Consider the following 21,098-nt stretch of genomic DNA (forward strand, 5'->3'; position numbering starts at 1 on the left):
CTTAGTGGGTGGGTTCCAATTAGATAGTTAATCTAGGTAGAGCTGCTAGGGTGGATTTTCTCAATTGTTCTTTTAACTTCTTTACTTGATTAATCATATAGAGTCATCCATTTGTGGATTCAATTGGTTTCTCTTGTGTTTGATTGAGGGACTATGTTGTTCCTTCGAATTCAATTGTGAGACAAAGGTATAGAGTCCCCTGTTGCTCTATTTCGATATTCCACATATCCTTTTTTTTATTTCAATTTTCTACATTTTGATTCTGGTTTCCGAATTAGAATCGTATCACTTCTAGATACACATCTAGTTGTTCACCTGCATTACTAGTTCAATGCAAGTTCGTTGGATAGAAGCAATGCTATTGTCTCAAACTTTGACTCCTTTTGCACGTTTCGTGATGTGGATCAAGGTTTCAATTTGTTGTGATAACTACTAGAATTTGGCATTCATCCTTGCTTCTGAAGCTGCTACTTTCGCTTCAGTTTGAGTTTGAGCTTCCTATAGAAAATTTAACAACTTTGCTTCTACAGTATTTTCTTCCATGGTGACAAGCTCTGATACCAAATTGTTATGGTCCCTAGTTCTGGATCGAGTCGCTGGACAATTAACTTGAAAGTCAAGACCAACGTTCCAATTAAAGCCATTGTTCTTGTTCCTTGACCTACCTATGATTGCTGAATTTTGCATTTCATTCAGGGAATTGTTGTAGACCTGGAAACTTGTTTGAGAAAGTTCCAACCCTCTGTGACTTGATAAAATCCAACTTGTTTTATTAATAATGTCAACTCTCTTAAATAGAGATTTAGAGTAGCAAGAGTCCTACCAAACTAGAAATAGGAAAGTCTTATATAATTGATTTAAGAGGAGTCCTACCAAACTAGAAATAGAAAAGTCTTATATAATTGATTTAACAGGAGTTGTAACAAACTAGAAATAGAAAAAGAGTCCTAACAAATAGAATCTTAACCAACTTTGGGAAGTTTTATTCTAATATAAAAAATAATACAAAAAATAATTCTATTAATTTTGCATCATTAACGAAGAGCAAGGACCCTAACATCCAAAAATATGGAGCTCGACACTCCCTCGCACGTCTAATAAGACTAGACATCTGAAGCATGGACAATATAAGATGAGAGTCCAACATCGGGGTGAAACAATGCATTGGGTTGGGCCAGGCTCTGATACCATGATAAAGGTATCTCCAAAAATGTTACCTTATCTGCGTCGGATCCTTAAAAAATACACTATTTTGGGAGGATTTAACACGTATTCCTCAATATTTTTGAAGAGTCCGAGCATCATAGTTTCAAAGAGAGTAGGACGGGTTATTCCCATTCCATTTGATGATCAAATGCAAATTAGAAGCTAACTAAGCAGTGGGAACTTAAGAGATTCTCTGTGGGAACAATAAAGATGTCTCCTACCTTACCCATAATATGTGAGTGTTAGAATATGAGTAGGAATAAGAATAGTATACAAAATCCTACTTGAAAAAGGATTGTATTGCAGTGCCTATAAATAGGGTATCAATGTAATTATGTAGATAATAATTCAAATAATATTTTTCTCTATTATTTCTCACATGGTATCAGAGCATTGGTAAGAAAATTTCAGAAAAATAAAAAAAGAAAATATCATTCATCGTGTGTCAATTTTCAGCGACTGTTTTGAGTCATCTATTTTGTGGGTTTGGTGCAAAATACAACACCACCCAGAGGATCAAAAAGCTTAAGCGACAAAAACCCGACCAAAACCACCAGAAAGTCCCAGCGACGCGCCCGCACGTGCCTGCCGAAGTTCCGACTATATCTGTCATGCGCCGGCGCATTAGCCATTCTCCAGTTGACTTTTTCGGCTTTTTTTTTCTGTTAGGGTCGTCCAGTTACTCCAACCTCCAACCAGCTTTTGTTTTTCAGTTTCAGCCTAGTTTCTCAGATTTCGATTGCCGAAACCCTAATTCCGGCAACTTTAGATTTTTTTCCGGCGACTGGACACTGTTTTTCCAGATTTCGGCAACATATTTTCTAATCTTTTACTTGGTGTCCTACGATTAAATCTGAGCCCTTAATGAGGAGATCAAAAAATTAAACGTCACAGTCCATGAAGAATCGACAACGGGAAGGTCGATTTAGAAGATCTCATCCTGGGTGTAATTATTGTAAAAGGCTTGGACATACTCGTGGCGTATGTTATTCTCGACCTAAGTGTAGTTATTGTTATATGATAAAGAAATGAAATGAACCTTGGGTCTAACTCAACCTCAAAAGCCAGCTCATGAGGGGAGGATTGCCCAAGACCATATAAGGAGACCAAGGACCCTTTAACCCACTGATGTGGGACTCCAACACACACACACCCCGCACGCCCAGGGCTGGACATCTGAAGCGTGGACAATATAAGACGGGGGGCTCAACATCGAAAACAAATGAATTGGGTGAACCTAGCTCTGATCCCATGATAAATAAATGAACCTTGGGTCTAACTCAACCTCAAAAGCTAGCTCATAAGGAGAGAATTGCCCAAGACCATATAAGGAGACCAAGGACTCTTTAACCCACCGATGTGGGACTCCAACATTATAGGCTTGAACATACTCGTGAAATATGTTATTCTTTGCATGGTCCACCACCTAAAAATGCTCATGTTGCTCAGTCTAACACCACAAGTGATCAATGGGTGTATTTATCTGAAAAGGAATATAATGAGTATCTTCAGTATCGAGCAAGTAAGCATATATCTCTACCAATAGCCTCAATTGCACAATCTCCTACCTTTGGATCATGGGTTGTGGACTCAAGTGCTTCTGATCATATTTCTGGTGGCAAATCACTTCTGTCTGATATTGTTTATTCACAATATCCGAACAAAGCCAAAAGGAGTTGGACAAGTCAAACCCCTATCTTCTGTCACCCTAGACTCTGTTCTTTATGTCTCTGGTTGTCCTGTTAATCTTGCATCAGTTAGTCGTTTGACACGTGCCCTTCATTGTAGTATAACTTTTTTTTATGACTCTTTTCTAATGCAAGACAACAAAACGCGACAGACGATTGGCATAGGACATGAATCACAACGTTGTTACTATTTTACCTCTTCAAATTCCTTCACAAGATGCTCAATGACAGACCCTCCTGACCTTATTCATAAACATTTCGGACATTCGAGTCTATCCAAACTACAAAAGATGGTGCCTAGTTTGTCTAGATTATCCACATTAGATTGTGTCGTGTCAACTTGGGAAACACACCCGTGCTACATTTTCACGTAGTATTGAGAGTCGTTCAAAGTCTATTTTCTCATAGGTTCATTCTGATATTTGGGGTCCCAGTAGAGTCAGTTCACCCATAGGATTTTGTTACTTTGTTAGTTTCATTGATGATTTCTCGAGATGTACTTGGGTTTACTTGATGAAAGATCGTTCCGAGTTATTTTCTATATTCAAAAGTTTTTGTGATAAAATACAAAACCAATTTGGTGTTTCTATTCGTGTTTTTCGTAGTGATAATGCCTTAGAATAATTATCCTCCCAGTTTCAGGAGTTTTTGACTCATCAAAGAATCATTCACCAAACATCATGCCCATATACCCCTTAGCAAAACGGTATAGCAAAAAGGAAAAATAGGCATCTCATTGAGACTGCTCGCACTCTTCTCTTGAATCCCAACTTGCTATCTCATTAACAGAATGCCATATCTTCAATCCAAAATCAGATTCCGCATTCCATACTATTTCCTCAGTAATATCTCTACTTTATCCCGCTCGTGTTTTTGGGAGCACATGTTTTGTTCATTACTTAGCCCCAGGAAAAGATAAATTAGCCTCTCGTGCTCTCAAATGTGTCTTCCTTGGTTACTCTCGAGTTCAAAAAGGGTATCGATGCTATTTACCTAATCCGGGTCGCTACCTTATATCCGTCGATGTCACATTCCTTGAAACTCAACCTTACTATACATCTTTTGATCATTTTGATATCTCTGAAGTTTTACTCATACCTCCAATCTTACCCACACCAATCTTTAAGGAATCTACGATTACTTCTCCATCTCCAGCTGTAGTGCCACCACTTTTGACTTATCACCGCATCCAGCATTAGTCTCAGATCTAAATAATTCATGTCATGCGCCTGACGCTTCCCCTACCGCGGACCTGCCTACTCCTAGCCAATCAGTTGCACGTCAAAAAAGTATAAGATCCACTCTTAATGCTAACCCACATTATACTTTCTTGAGTTATCATCGTCTGTCATCACCTCATTATGCTTTTGTATCATCTTTGTCCTCTATTTCCATTCATAAGACTACAGGTGCAGCACTTTCCCATTCAGAATAGAAATAGGCTATGATTGATGAAATGTCTGCTTTACATACAAGTAGTACTTGGGAGCTTGTTTTCCTTCCTGCAGGTAAATCTATGGTTGGTTGTCATTGGGTTTATACAGTCAAAGTTGGTCCAGATGGTCAGGTTGATCAGCTGAAGGCTTGCCTTGTTACCAAAGGATATACACAGATATTTGGGCTTGATTATAGTGACACTTTCTCTCCCGTCGCTAAAATAGCATTTGTCCGTCTTTTTCTCTCTATGGCTGTCGTTCGTCATTGGCCTCTTTATCAGTTGGACATTAAGAATGATTTTCTGCATGGTGATCTTAAGGAAGAAGTCTATATGGAGCTACCACCTGATTTTGTTGCTCAGGGAAAGTTTAGTAGCTTTGTATGTCAATTGCACCTATCACTCTATGGTTTGAAATAGTTCCCTCAAGCCTGGTTCGAAAAATTTAGCACAGTGATTCAGGAGTTTGGCATATTCATAGTGGAGCTAATCATTTTGAACCAAATTTGTGTCTTTATCTGGTGGTTTATGTTGACATTGTTATCACCGGCAATGATCAAGATGGTATCACTAACTTGAAGCAACATCTCTTTCAACATTTTCAAACTAAAGACCTCGCCAGACTGAAATACTTTCTAGGTATTGAGGTTGCACAATCCAGATCAGGTATTGTTATTTCTTAACAAAAGTATGCTTTAGACATTTTTTACGAGACAGGAATGATGGGATGTCAACCCATTGACACTCCTATGGATCCAAATGCTAAACTTCTGCCCGGACAGGTGGGGTTACTTAGTGATCCTAAAAGGTATGGAAGGTATAGGCGGTTGATTGGAAAGTTGAATTATCTCACAGTGACTAGACTAGACATCTCTTTTCCCGTGAGTGTTGTAAGTCAGTTTATAACTTCCCCCTGTGATAGTCATTGGAATGCAGTTGTTCGTATTTTGCTATGTATAAAGTCATCTCCAGTAAAGGACTACTCTTTGAGGATCAAGGCCACGAGCATATCATTGGATATACCAATGTTGATTGGGCAGGATGACTCTCTGATAGACGTTCTACATCCAAATATTATGTTTTAGTAGGTGGTAATTTGGTGTCCTGGAAGAGTAAGAAACAGAGTGTGGTTGCTCGATCTAGCGCCGAAGCAGAATATCGAGCAATGGCTGAAGCAACTTGTGAGCTGGTTTGGATCAAACAATTGTTGAGAGAACTAAAATTTGGAGAAACCGATAAGATGGAACTTGTATGTAATAATCAGCAGCCCTTCATATTGCATCTAATCCAGTGTTACATGAGAGAACCAAGCACGTAAAGATTGATTGTCACTTTGTCAGAGAAAAGATACTCTCGGGAGATATTGTTACAAATTTTGTGAAGTCAAGTGATCAACTTGCAGATATCGTCACCAGCTTGAGGGAGAGTGTTAGAATATGAGTAGGAATAGGAATAATATACAAAATCCTACTTGGAAAAGGATTGTATTGTAGTGCCTATAAATAGAGTGTCAATGTAATTATATAGACAACAATTCAAATGATATTTTTCTCTATTATTTCTCACCGGAAGTATTGACCTAATTTCATTAGTCATTCGGTTTGAATGCTACATGAAGAACATAAGCTAGATGACGAAACGGGAAGATTCAGGATATAGAAGATCATAACATGACTGATTCGGCAAATATGGAGTCATGTATATTTATAATATATTAAAAGTGTGAAGTCCCTTAGAAAAGTGATTTGAACTTTTTATCCTTCATTAAAAGACTCTTCTCTTTAGACAATAAAAAATTTATTATTAAATTATCTTTTATTATATTAACAAGATTTCCTAAAATATATGGTAGGAGAATTCAGTAATATTTTTCTTTCTACTAAACTTCCTAACATATATGAAACTCCTAAAATATATGGTAGGAGAATAAATTAATATTTTCATTTCTACTGTTCAATTAGAAAAATACTCCTAAAATATGACTCTATTAAGGAAATACTTCTATAAATATTGAGATGCACGAAACTAGAGAAAAAACTGGTTTGCCTATTGGGAGCATATGATTAATGCTCATCTAACTTGATTCGATTGCATGTCTATATTGATGGATGCTTGATTTTCCAACCCTCAACTTCTTCATTGTTTTTGTCAGCATAATAGAATTCAATATGTGTGTGTGTATATATATATATATCTTCTTTGTTTTCATTCAAAATCAATTAGGGTCAAAACTTTCAACCAGACAAGAATTAGTTGGATCAAAATCGAATCACCATTATATTTTTTTTATAGTTTACAGGTTGTAGATGAATTTCGAGTTGGCTTTGAAGAATTTCTTGTGTAAAGGCTAGGTTTAATTGTATTTCTTGTGTAAAGGTTAGGTTTAATTGTATTATTTTGATATATTTATTATCTTATTGTTTTATGTTAATTTACAGATGCTAGATGAATGTGGGTCGGCTTTGAAAAAAAATTTTAGATAAAGGTTAGATTTAATTGTATTATCGTAATATCTCTATTAGCTTGTTATTTTGAGGTAGTTTACAGTTCGTAGATGAATCTCGATTGGCTTTGAAAAATTTGTGTAAAATTTAAGTTTAACTATATTGTTTTGATATCAGTTTTATCGTATTATTTTGTTGCAATTTACAGGTGATAGATAAATGTTGGTCGGTTTTGAGAAATTTTTTTATGTAAAGGTTAGGTTTTGTTGTATTATTTTGATATCTCTATTATCGTATTATTTTGTTATTGTTTACAGGTGATAGATGAGTGTCGGACGACTTTGAGAAAATTTTTGTGTGTAAAGATTAGATTTAATTGTATTATTTTGATTGAGGCAGAGAGAATTGGAGTTTGAAGTAAGTGATTGGATGTTCTTGAAGGTGTCTCCTATGAAAGGAGTAATGAGGTTTGAGAATAGTTTTATTAGCATGAAATTCAAATTAACTTTGTTCTTTCTGTTTATAATAAACATTGAAGTGAGACAAATCACACAATAATATATTTGAGATAAAATATTTATTTATATAATTTAAATAGATATATCATTTTTTAACGTTAATATATTGCTACTTTCTAATTATATTGTCCTTAATTCTTATGTATATTTTATTGATTGACGTGAGAGACACGTGCAAAGCCCTATGCTTTGGAAGATCGAAAAAGAGTTTGGAAATTGATCAAAAGAAGTATCTATTTCAAACAATATGCCCTTAGGCACAGCCATACATAAGATAGAAATCACACTTGGAAAGGGGTAACAACTAGCTAGAAAGAAACCTTTTTCCCACTTTTACCAAATTAAACATGAGATGTACATTGGTTTTAAATGATATTAAGCAGCATTAAGTCATTAGGCTGCCTTCAAGAAGCATCTTAACATTACCAATTTTGAGAAAACTTTGAGCATTCTTTTATCCATCTATAATGGTGCCCAATGTACTGCAGCTATGGACAGGGCCATTTAAAGGTTAACACCTCTTCGCTAAAGGCTGATAGGTATCAACTGCTCATCTTTTTGGATGATGCTACAGATAGGAAATATGAATGCATACAAAACCAAGAAGTTTCAACAGTTGAAACAAGGAGATCACGCACGGCAAGTGCAAAAATCTGAGTTAATAAAGATATTACCTGCCCAATGTGATAATGCTACTAAAAGTCTGATAAAACTGGGATCATCTAAAGGAAATTTAATTTGCTCCCGCTGTTCATGAGAAGGCGAGATTGTCAATGATATCATACAAACATAACTAATTCATCAATTAAGATACTGCAGCCTGCAGCACAGCATGAAAACCACCTTTAGAAGAAGATTCAAAATTGTATCGCAAGCCAAGAATATAGAACCATTATCCTCAGATGTATAGTTGTTTTGTTCAATCAAAGCAATGAGGTAACCAACAACCTGCAAATTAAATACATTCCCACAGAAGATCAAGAGACGAAGTGGGGACATATAAATGGATTGCCAACTATCATCCAAAATATTGGTTCATAGAGATTGTGAATATGCTTTTATTAATTTCAGAAATCAGAACGAAAGTGAGACTCACTTCTCTAAATGCACCTGAGGAAGCTAAAACTTTGCATCCTCCAGTCTTAAGAGTTATTTGACACAGCATTGGAAGCAAAAAACAGATGGAATAAAAAGGTCTGCCGAAACCATGTCAGCCACATGTGCAAGAGATTGAGAGAAATGTTTGCTAATAGAAACAGTAACAGAAATGCCAAACCTCAATTCATCTTCCCCTTCAATTGCAAGCATATAAGCTAGGAGTTCTGTGACCTTATCTTTACACGCATCTGGTGCTTCTGCAAGAGAGCTGTAAGAATAAAAGATCACTACTTGAAAAAAGATTCTCTAATGGAATCAAATCTGTTAGAATAGGAAACGGAGTCCATAATATTTCTTGATGATTCTTTGGTTATGCAAGACCCTAGTACGGGAAAGACCATTGGCATAGGATTTGAATGACAAGGTCTCTACCATCTTACCTCTCCCCCCACATGTCCAGTTATAGATTCTCCAGACTTAATTCACAACCATTTGGGATATCCGAGTTTATTCAAGCTACAAAAAATGATGCCTAGCTTGTCTAGTTTATCCACATTAGATTGTGAGTCGTGTCAACTTGGGAAACACATTTGCTCTACCTTTCTACGTAGTGTTGTGAGTCTTGCAAAGTCTATTTTTCCATAGTTCATTTTTTGTATTTGGGGTCCTAGAAGAGGAAATTCAACCTTGGGATTTCATTATTTTGTTAGTTTCATTGATGATTCTTCAAAATGTAAGTGGATTTTCTTAATGAAAAATTGTTCTGAGTTGTTTCTATATTTAAGAGTTTTGTGCTAAAATACAAAATAATGAGGTGTTTACATTCGTACTTTTCATAGTGATAACTGATAATGTTTTGGAATACTTATCCTTTTAGTTTCAGAAGTTTATAACGCACCAAGGAATTATACATCAGAATCTCGTCAACCACACCCCTCCACAGAATGGGGTAGCATAGGGTATCAGAGAGGGAAAATAGGCACCTCATTGAGATTCCTCGTGCTTTTCTCATTTTATCCCAATTTGATCTGCATCTTTTAGGCGATTCAATTCTCACAATATGTTATTTAATTAATCAAATGTCCCCATCTTCCACCAAAAATCAGATTTCTTATTTAGTAATGTTTCCTCAATCATATCTATACTTTCGTCCCCTCGTGTCTTCGGGAGACGTGTCTTGTTCATAACTTAGCCCCTCATGCTCTTAAATGTATATATTTTGGTAATTCTTGGGTTCAATAATGGTATCTCGTCGCTACTCATCTTATCTTCATCGGTACATTATGTCAGTTGATGTCACATTTTACAAGTCCCGAGGTTTTATCTATACCAACTTTTAAGGAATCTACGGTTACTTCTACATCTCTCGATATAGTGTCACCAGTCCTGAATCATCATCGATCGTTTTTCACGTCCAACCTCACGCCTAGATGATTCACGTCCTGTGTCGAACCCTGCTGATACAAGCCAAATCAGCGTTAACCTTTCAAGGACTATAATTCAAGGCCGACATAAAGGGACCCAAGCCACGATCATCTAAAGAATACAAGGATACGTTTTGGAGGACCCTTTTCAAGTTCCCAAGAATTCAATACCATGTGTGGAGGATAACTTGGAGCCGGGAGCCAAATTCACCTCAAGATTTCTACTAGGAAGCAAGCTTAAGAACTACAAATACTCCAAGGATGATTGATAAAGCGAGATATGTTTCAAACCATCTTGATACCATTTAAGGAGTGTTGTATGTTGCCCAATGCATTCAAGAAGGATCGAGGGCAACGGGAGAGGTCGTTGGAGAGTCAAAAGGAGATCGACGACAATCTAGAGTGACCTACGAAGTCACCTGCGCCCGCAGGTGACTGACTTGTGCCCTTCACCTGTGCCAGCAGATTGACATCTACATAGGCATGTGGGCCAAAGCGAACAGCTTGCTTCATTTGTAGAATTAGGTCACTTTTGGGCCAATATATGTAATAAATAGCCCATGACTATAAATTTCCTTCTTTATTTTTGCCTTAGTTAGCGTTTGAAATTATTATAAATACACTTGAAAGTGTGAGAGCTAGGATTAGCTTGTGCTGAACATTCATTTTGAAACGTGGGTTACTTGGGAGTTCGATTCCCTTGTGGTTTAGGTAAGAGATAGGTGTTTGAATGTATTTGAAATTGTGGTCGTAGAATTTGACACAAACTTCGATTGTCCTTTCCTATATTTTCTTGTGTCTATCTATCTATCTATCTATCTATCTATCCTTTAATTTGTTGCATTTTCAATTCCATCGTTTCTTTTCTTTTTGTATTTGTTTTCGACTTCGGCATTTTAGGGGTTATCACCTACACCTAATGACGACTTGTCTCCTCCTAGTCAATCGATTGTACTTCAAAAAGGAATATGATCCACTCATAATATCAAACCCCGTTATACCTTTTAAAAAGATCATCTTTTATCACCCCATTATGCTATCAATTTGTGCTCTGGTTCCATCCCTAAGTCTATGGTAAAACACTTTTTCATCCAGAATGGCAACAAGCTTTGGTTGACGTGATGTATACTTTACATGCAACAATTTTGAGCTTGTTCCTCTTCCTTTAGGTAAACCTATTGTTGGTTGTTGTTAGGTGTGTAGTCAAAGTTGGTCCAGATGGAAAAGTTGATCGGCTCAAGGCTCGCCTTGTTGCCAAGGAGTATACTCAGATATTTGGGCTTGATCACAGTGATACTTTCTCTTATGGTTAATATAGCATTTGTCCATCTTTCTCTATCCATGGTTGCTGTCTTACAATTAACCTCTCAGTCGGTTGGACATTAAGAATATTTTTCTCCATGTTGACCTTTAGGAGGAAGTTTATATGGAGCAACCACCTGGTTTTGTTGCTCTACAGAATCTAGTAGCCTTATATACTACATGTGTTGTCGCTCTATTTTTCATCGTACGTAGTAGGATCACATCGAGCTGAGTTTTGGGTCCCGGGTTAAGGTTGGGTCCTGGCTCAAGGTCAGGTCTCGATTGGAGTCAGGTCCATTCAGATCTAGGGTCCCCTTCTCAGGGTCGAGGCTTGGTAAAGGCTCGGGTTCAAAATCGGTGTCGTTTGTAGGTTTGGGTCTTTGGCCGGGGTTGAATCTTGGGTCAGAGTTGAGTCTCGGGTCCTGTGTCTCACATCTTATGTCGTGTTCAGGTTGGGTCCCAAGTTGTGCTTAGGTTATTAGTCCTTGGCCAAGATCGAGTTTCTGCAATCAGGTTTCGAACTTAAGTGGGATCGGGGTTGGATCTGGCAGGGTTCAAGCATCGCACTCGAATGTTTGAGCCTCGATGGGTGGCAAGGGAGGGGTGGGGGTTGGATGGGGTAAGGTAGACCATCAAAAGAATTAGGTCAAGTTGGGCAGGTCATGACCCAACCTATTTTTAAAACCATTTCAACCCAACCCATTTCAGACGAAATAACTTTTAAGTTGATTTTAGCCCAAACTATTTATGAACTTAGTCCATTTTAATTTGCTCAATTTCGTCCCAACCGCCCATTTGAAACCGCTACATTTCATACATCTATAAGACTGTAACCTTGGGAACGCACTCCAAATGTTATCTATCGAACTTTGGCCAAAGTGGTAGCTCCTTCGATTCTTTAAAGTCCCAACCAAACATAACATCTGTATAGCACATCCTAATCAGAGACTTCTGGGTTGTCTATTACAATTCGATGGGATGTAGATGAAGATGACGTCAAGTCCTCTTTCGCTTTTCGTTTATCAATTTTGAAAGCATCTAGATAGTTGTGGTTCGATCTGGTCTGGTTGCTTCACAGAAAAAATGGTCTTTGTATAGGTCTGGGCTCCTACTATATAAGGAGAATAAGGATCCTTTAACCCATCGATGTGGGACTCCAACACCCCACCCCCCGCTGGCCCAGGACTGGACATCTAGAGCTTGGACAATATAAGACCGGGGGCCCAACATCGGAAACAATGAATTGGGCGTGGCTCTGATTCCATGTAAAGAATGGACCTTTAACCCGCTGATGTAGGACTCCAATACCTTCCAATCCTTATCATGATATCACTCCATAGATGTTGAATTTTTTTGAGCAAAAGAACAACAGTGATCCCATGATTTTTCAGAAGCTTTCACGGTAATACGTAGATCCAATACATGACTTTCCGACTCAGTGCCATTGTCCTCATAAAAAATTTCTCGCATTCCACCCATTCGTACGATACCTCTGCACGATCATTGACTTCTTTACGTTAAGATTTCTCGCCAAAGTTAAAATAAATTCTCATAACCATATTAAAATCGAACTGTAATTTGAACAAAGTTTCTAAATCAACCACAGACGAATGATTGATGAATAAACTAAGTTGTAACCAGGAAGAGGCCATCGGAAAGCAAGAAAAACGTCAGAAAGAGTTTTTAGACTTTCATCAAAAATAGTGCCTATGAGCATTTTTTGAAATAAATGTAATGTTAGTAGCCTCTTATGAGCTAGTTTGGATCAACCAGCTGCTCAGAGAATCAAAATTTGGAGAATCCATTAAATGGAAATTGTGCGTGATAATCAAGCCCTTCATATCGTATTGAATCTGGTTTTCACGAGAGAACTAAGCACATTGGTCCTCATATTGTTATAAAATTTCAGAGAAAAAAATACTCTCAAGTCTCTAGAGATATTGTTATAAAATTTGTGGATTTATGTTATCAACAGATACTTTTACCAAGTCGTTCACTAGTCCTCGTATTAGTTACCTTTGTAACAAGCTCGGTACACATGACTTGCATGCACTAAAAAAAAAGCTCTCAAAACCCTAAACCCAAGACAGAAAACCTAGCACTGACTTCGGACAATATGGTCGTGACCACTACCGGTAGGGCCATCCCACTAAAAATCAATATGCTAATATTCTCAAACCTAAATTCCCACCAGTACCATGTGTACCACCAAAACCTATGTGTACCACCAAAACATATTATTATGTTACATGGTGAACCTATTATTACTTGGAAGAAATCTAAAGTCAGAACGCTGATTATTAAGGAGAATCTACAATATGCTATTGTAGGAAAGTTTTCGTATGGCAAACCGGACATTAATGAATTAAGAAAATCACTCCGGGTCAATGTTGAATTAAGAATGAATACAGTATAGGTGTTTTGGACTCAAGGCATATTTTACTTAGACTTACTAGTTTAGAGGATTATGTGCACACGCTATCTACAACAACATTCTATGTAGAGGCGAAGGAGATGTAACACTCAAATAAGATCCTTGGTTTGAACCGGAAGTAGAAACAACAATTGGAGTAGCGTGGATTTCATTACCGGACTTGCCGCCAAATTTCTTTGCAAAGGAGGCAATTTTTTCTATTGCATCTACAGTAGGGAAACCACTCACAATAGATACGGCAACAAGGAGTCAAACGAGGCCTAATTGTGCTAAGGTTAAAATAGAAGTTGACCTGGTGGCAAAATTACTTCAAAGAGTGCGGATCAATGAAGACGATGATATAATAGGAGAGATCAAATCAAAGTGGATAAAGATTCAATATGACTACATGCCAAAATATTGCAAGGAGTGTTGCTTACAAGGTCATGACGAGCAGAGTTGTTGGACTATTCATCCAAAATTGTTAGAATCGAAGCTAGAAGAAGGACACAAGGTGAAAGAGTGGAAGAGAAAATAAGAACAACCATAGGGACAGCAGCTAACTAAAGGAAAGTGCTTTCAAGTGGCCGCATAGTGGGACACAATCAATACAAGCAGGAATGGATAAGTAGAAGGAGAAATAAGTACAAAAAGGACAAGTATGGGCATATTCCGGGAGAAATTGACTACAAAGATGAGAATCCTTTTGATGTACTCAAGAATGGGGAATAAGCAATGCAGAACAATGAGGAAGATCATACTTCTCCAGTGAAGGAAAGTACAAAGGATTGGGTTACTCGGAGTTTTAGCAAAGCAATACAGAAATCACCTGAAGACAAGAAGGACAAAAGGGATGCAGATTCAGATAGGGAGGAAAAGAAAGATGAGAGGAAATATATACAAACTGAGACATGTTCAGGAGTCAAAGGATCAGGTTATTCAGCCAAAGGACTAGTACATTGCAAGCAAGGACGGGATAAATCAGAAAGAAATGGTGGTAGAACATGTGCAAATAGATAAGACAATGGAAGAAGGTACAAAAATGGAGGAAGGTACAATAGTAGTGTCAAAAGTGGATAACAGTGAGGTTTTACCTCTAGCTATTCAATTTGGGGTTCAGGATGAAAGCTGCATGCATACAAAGGGATGTCAGGATAGCAATGACATGAAACATAATATCAAAAAGGTGGCTATGGATGGTGATTTATCACCTAAACAGATAGACAGAATCAAGGATAATCATTCAAAGGAGAAGAAAAAGGAAGTTGCAGAAATTGTTTCAGCTAAAGCAAACTCAAGGCAAACAAGGAGTTCAGTTCATAAATTAAGGCCAAACCCATCGGTGGCCCCGTAAACTTGGCACGAACTTTCACTTAGGCACCTCAAGTGGACGTTGTTCACTTTTGGCACCTCAAGTAGCCATAAAGTGTGTCACTTTGACACTTTTTGCTGATTCAGCAAAGAGAGTGTATTACACTCGCGGTTTGGTGCATGGTAGCCACCCACCCAACCAACCAAATCTTCTTCCTCTCCAAATACCCCAGCGCCCCCACCCTCACCCCACCTACGAATCAATGTCCAAAACACCCCAAGTATACATAATCCTCCGCATCTATTTTATGGAGCTGCAACCCATCTCTCTTGCTCATCGGTTTTAACACATCTCCAGACATGTAAGAAGCTCAATCAAATTGAGCTTTCAAATTCTGAGATTTATGCTTCAAAAAAATTCAGCATCTGAGATTTATTCTCAATCAAATTGACGTTAGTTCAAAAAAATTGAGTTACTAATTCAAAAACAAAGAGTAAAATATTGTATTAACATGATAATTAACTCTTCAAGAATCTGAAAAATTCTACCTCCATTGATGATGACAATTTCAATGATAATTACTTCGGTGGTTGAGTTTAGTGATTGCGATGCTATGGTGGTAATGGAAATTTGATAGTGGGTATGGAAGAAAATGGAAGAAAAATGTATGAATAGAAAAAGGGAAAAGAAAACGTTGGGGGTGGGGGTGGCGGGGGCGGGCGTTTGTGGATTGAAGAAGACAAAATGAAAGGGGTGGGTGGGTGGGGTAGGGTCGCGGCAAGCGATTTAGGGGGTGGGGTAGGGTGAGGAAGATGATATAGGGTGGGGGGTGGGGTTATTAATATTTTTTATTTAAACTAATTATATAAAAATTAATTTTTATAAAAATGACAAATGTCTTTTTATAATTGGTCCCTTTCCATGTGTTTTAACCTTTTTTCAGTAAAAAAAATAATTATAGGTATATATAGTGATGTGGCAATTTAAATGAGTTGGCACAAATTAATTGGCCATTTCTTCCTCACTGGCAGCGAGTGAGACTTACTCACCGATGTTGATGTCGAAAGGTGTCAAAGTGACAAACTTTATGGCTACTTGAGGTGCCAAAAGTGAACAACGTCCACTTGAGGTGCCTAAATAAAAGCTCGTGCCAAGTTTAGGGGGCAATCGATGGGTTTGGCCTTTTATAATTGGTCCCTTTCCATGTGTTTTAACCTTTTTTTCAATAAAAAAAAATAATTATAGGTGTATATAGTGATGTGGCAATTTAAATAAGTTGGCACAAATTAATTGGCCATTTTTTCCACGCTGGCAGCGAGTGAGACGCACTCACCGGTGCTGATGTCGAAAGGTGTCAAAGTGACACACTTTATGGCTACTTGAGGTGCCAAAAGTGAACAACGTCTACTTGAGGTGCCTAAGTGAAAGTTCGTGCCAAGTTTAGGGGGCCACCGATGGATTTGGCCTAAAATTAATAAGTTCCAATGAATGCACTGATATGGAATATGAGGGCAGTGAACACGCAAAAAGCATTCAGTAGACTTGTCAATAAGCATAAGAGGTACCATTTTTACTTTATCATTTGATGGAGTCATTCCAAGATGGACAACAGTTAGAAGTAGTTAGAAGAAACCAGGAAGAAGCTTGGGTTTAAACATGCAGTAGTAAATGTGAATAGAAAGATATGGGCCTTTGGAGATGAAATTACAGGGAGTGATATCTTGAGGGACGAGGAACAAGTTACCCTTAAGGTGTTTAATTAAAGTCAAAATTTGGAAATTGTAGTTTCAATGGTATATGCTAAATGTACTCAAGGGGAAAGATTACAGCTATGGGATAATATCAAATGACTATCAAAAACCCTGGTTAATAGGAGGAGATTTCAAGCAATCACAAATGAAGAAGAAAAACTAGAGGGTTTGCCCGTTACAGAGACAGAGGCGAGAGATTTTAATCACTGTGCGTGATCTTTTAGTCATGGGATTCAGAGGTAGTAAATTCACATGGCGGAATGGAAGAACATGTTAAGATTGTATTTTCAAAAGGCTGGACAGGGTACTGTACAATATGTTATTGCAAACTAAGTACCCTGTGATGGAAGTGGAACATTCGGTGAGAAGTGGGTTGGACCATGCACCTATACTTATCATTCTAAAGAATAGTAATGAAGAAGTGAAGTGTTTTAGATTCTTGAATTTTTGGTTGAAAGAAGAATCCTTTATGGAGGTCGTAAAGCAAAACTAACAGGCTGACTTTGGATGGAGTCCCTTTACTTTGTACTAATTCAAGATGAAGGAAATCGAGAATGCCCTTACTCAACGGAGCAAGGAAACTTTTGGTGATATTTTTCAAGAAATAGCAACTCTGGAGGAAGTAATTAAAGTTCAAGAAATTGAATTTGAAGTGAACCCTTCAGGTGCAAACAGGGAAAGATTACTTGAAGCGCAGGATAGATGAATGAATACCTTAAGAAAAGAAAAGTTTTGGAAACAAAAAGTTGAAATGGAATGGTTTGAAGAGGGGAAAGAAGTACACATATTGTACTCAATGGGAGGAGTGGGTTGAAGGTGAACAGGATACAGAATGATGAAGGAGAATGGCTAGAGCAACAACATGAGATTGCAGAGGCTGCAGAGAAGTTCTACAAAGAGCAGTTTAAGAAACAGCCAAATAATGTCAATTTTGTTATGTTGGACGAATTACCCACTATAATAAGCAATGAAGAGAATGAAGACCTACAAAGGATGCCAATAAAGGAGGAGGTGCAAAGAGCAGTCATCGAACTAAACAGGAACAGTGCTAGAGGACCATATGGTATGACAGGAGTATTCTATCAGGATACTTGGGAGAAACTAGAGGATGATGTCTTTAACATGGTACAAATTTTCTTTTGTGGTGCAGAACTTCCTAGATTTATAACTCATACAAATCTAGCATTGTTACCAAAGTAAGTGACGGTGAATACTTCTCATATACTTCATCAATAAAATATTCTCAAGGATAATTCATGAGAGAATGAAGGCAGTACTCCAACAGGCTGGTTTTGTACAAGATAGGAGCATAGCTGAGAATGTTTTGTTGGTACAAGAAATTATTTCTGAAATAAGGAAAAAAGATAAACCTCCTAATTTGGTGATCAAGTTGGATATGGTGAAAGCCTATGATGGGGCGAAATGGATTTTCTTAATGAAAGTATCGAGGAAAATTGGCTCAGTGAGAGAATTATCGATATGGTGTATAGACTGATAGGAAATAATTGGTATTCAATACTATTGAATGGACAGCCTAAAGGTTTCAACTCATCAAGAGGTTTGAACAAAGGGACCCTCTTTCTCCTAATCTTTTCAACTAGCTGCTGAGGTGATGTCTAGAGCACTTGATTCTTTGATGAAGAAAAAGGAGTTCAAAAAGTTTAAAATGTCAAGGGGAAGCCCCACAATAAATCACTTGTCCTTTGCAGATGGCATGATAATATTGTGTAAAGCAGAAGCTGGAACAATGAAAATGGTAGCTGACACATTGAACAAGTATAAAAGAATATCTGGACATAAAATAAATAAGGAGAAAAGTGTTATTTCTTTGAATCACAGTGTTCCAGAAGGGGATGTTGTACTAGCAAAAGTAACAACTGGTATATTAAGGAAAGATTTTCCTTTTATTTATCTAGGTTGCCCTATTTTTTACAAGAGGAAGCAACGAAGTTACTACAACCAGATGATTCAAAGGATAAGTTCCAAATTGCAGGCATGGAAAGGCATTACTATCTTATGGGGGAAGGGCATTATTGATCAAGCATGTTCTTCAGAGTATTCCTATTCGTATTCCTATTCACTGTATATGAGTGATGAACCTTCCCATCAATGTTTTAAACCAAATCCAGCAAATGATGGCACAATTCTTTTGGAGTAGTTGCATAGGAGGAAGAGGTAAGCACTGGATGAAGTGGAGTAGTTTGTGTCTACCAGAAGAAGAAGGAGGCCTGGGCTTCGGACTACTACAGGATGTTTTAATGGCATTATTTTGTAAGTTACGGTGGAATTTTAGAACCAAAAACTCAATTTGGAGTGAGTACACGAAGAATAATTACTGCAGGAAAAGTAATTGCAATCTGGTGATGTGGAAACAAGGATGTGGAGGGCCTCAGGTGTGGAAGAAAATGCTACAAGCTAGAGACTTAATTTAGCATCAAATTTGGTGGAACACTAAATGCGGCATGATAACTGGACAGGTTTGGGGGATCTGTATACATAAACAGGAGATAAGGCAGAATGGGATGATTCTTATGAAAAAGTCATCGACCTAACAACAGATGGAGAATGGAACTTAGAGATTTTAGGAGATATTTCTCCTATGGAGGTAGTAGAGCACTCCTGCACAATATTAAACCTCCAAGACAAGGTGGGGAAGGTAACAGACAATACTGGATTTTGAATACAGAAGGATTTTTTACAGTTAGATCAGTCTGACAATACATCAGACAGTCTGACAATACATCAGACACAAAGAAACTCCTAATAAGATCTACAAGTGGATATGGTTTAAAGGGTTACCTTTCAAGATGGCCTTTCTCATGTGGAGACTCTGGAAGTTTAAACTATAAATGGATGACAGATTAAGGAGATGAGGTATTGAAGGTCTATCAAAGTGGTGTTGTACTAATCCATCTCAAGAGACACTAGCGCATGTGTTATTGAGATCAAATATTGCTAACAGGACTTGGTCCCACTTCTGTTGTTTTGCAGGTTTGAATATGGAAGGCCTCAGCTTAAGAGAGGTGATCATGCTTTGGTGGGGATCTGAAGTTAGGAAGGGTCTAAAACCATACTATAAGGCTCTAGCAAGCATTATAATGTGGGAACTATGGAAGCGAAGGAACCAGAGGCTAATTCACAATGTGGTCAGATCTATGCACATGCTACTAAAATTGAGGAGACCTAACAAGAACTTCTCTGGAAATTGGCCGGGAATGCTAAAGGAGCTGGAAGAGTTTAATCCAGAGGTGGTCACTAAAGTTTTGTGGGAGTTTCCACCACCAGGATGGATGATATACGATACAGATGGAGCTTCAAGAGGGAATCCCTGGGTAAGCTCTTATGTTTTTTGCCTAAGGGATACCAATGTGGACTTACTGTATGCAGAGGGAACCACATTGGACAACACTACTAACACCTTGGCAAAAGCAAAAGCAATCTTGGAGGCTAGTAAGAATTGCAAGCAGACACAGTACAATAATATTATCATACAAACAGATTCATTACTCCTAAAGAAGGTACTAGAAGGGGAGTGGGCATGTCCATGGACTCTTGCAGATATAGTAGCAGACATAAAATCAAACCTTCAGGGAGACAAATCAAGGATTCAGCACATATTGAGAGAAGGCAATCAATTAGCGGATTACCTAGCAAATCTAGGAATAGATATAGGTAATTGTAGATACTTGCATTTTCACAACATGAAATCAACAGGAAAGAGGATAATCAACAGTGACTAGCTAGAGTGCCCATACTTAAGAATATCACCTATTAGGAGATAAACGGGCAAGGAAGGCTAAAGCATAAATTTTTTCACTTGGCAATATTTACAGCAACCACAAGGGTATCAAAAAAGTGAAATGCTATCTAGCCTACACTACTTCAACCATCAAAAAGGACTCGGTAAAATGGAGGGGTTCAGGGTCAAATCAGACTTCTAAACCTGGATGTTGTAGTTATCATGGTTGTTTATAATTACAGTGCTAAAAACAACAGTTTTTTCAGGGACTATTTTTATGCAGCCGGAATTGTTCTACTTCCTTTTTTTTCAACATCCACACAGAAGGAAAGGTGGGATTCATACCTTCCGATTACTCGCACTGCCGCTAGAAGATCATTCCCTTTCATCTGTCCATGCTCCTGCAAAGAATCACCATTGCGTAAGTAGACTTGCTATTATTATTTTCCTATGTAATGAGGGACAAGATACCTTAGCATCTTGTAGATAGTCCAGAACGGCACCAATTGTCTCATTGAGCCCACAAATGATTTTTGTGAAAGTTCTCTCACTGGTAACAGCATTGGCAGCTGACTCTGCAAATGATTTTCATTAAAGAATCAGATCAGCTCATTAATCACCTCCTAACATCTCTTTTCTGCTGGATCAAGATATAATAGCAAAACAGAACATGCAAATGAAACCTCTGTCCCAGAATCCTATTTGACAAATATTGACATAAAGGGTAGTGCAAGTGGAGATGACCTTAGTTCTTAAATTTTAACTTTT

General features: G+C 37.8%; 1 protein-coding gene across 7 annotated transcripts in view; it reads right to left on the reverse strand.

The window, feature by feature from the left end:
* LOC107855231 overlaps positions 1–21,098 on the reverse strand; it is a 45,642-nt gene that overhangs the window by 13,346 nt on the left and 11,198 nt on the right. For all 7 annotated transcript variants that reach the window (XM_047398289.1, XM_047398290.1, XM_047398294.1 and 4 more), the window contains 6 exons: positions 20,802–20,905; positions 20,676–20,731; positions 8,568–8,657; positions 8,388–8,487; positions 8,135–8,239; positions 7,966–8,038 (listed from right to left, as the gene is read on the reverse strand). In XM_047398289.1, the coding sequence (XP_047254245.1) occupies positions 7,966–8,038; positions 8,135–8,239; positions 8,388–8,487; positions 8,568–8,657; positions 20,676–20,731; positions 20,802–20,905 (528 nt within the window). The remainder of the gene's footprint in view (positions 1–7,965; positions 8,039–8,134; positions 8,240–8,387; positions 8,488–8,567; positions 8,658–20,675; positions 20,732–20,801; positions 20,906–21,098) is intronic.

The sequence above is a fragment of the Capsicum annuum genome, chromosome 10 (genome assembly GCF_002878395.1).
Source record: "Capsicum annuum cultivar UCD-10X-F1 chromosome 10, UCD10Xv1.1, whole genome shotgun sequence".
NCBI classification, from domain to species: domain Eukaryota; kingdom Viridiplantae; phylum Streptophyta; class Magnoliopsida; order Solanales; family Solanaceae; genus Capsicum; species Capsicum annuum.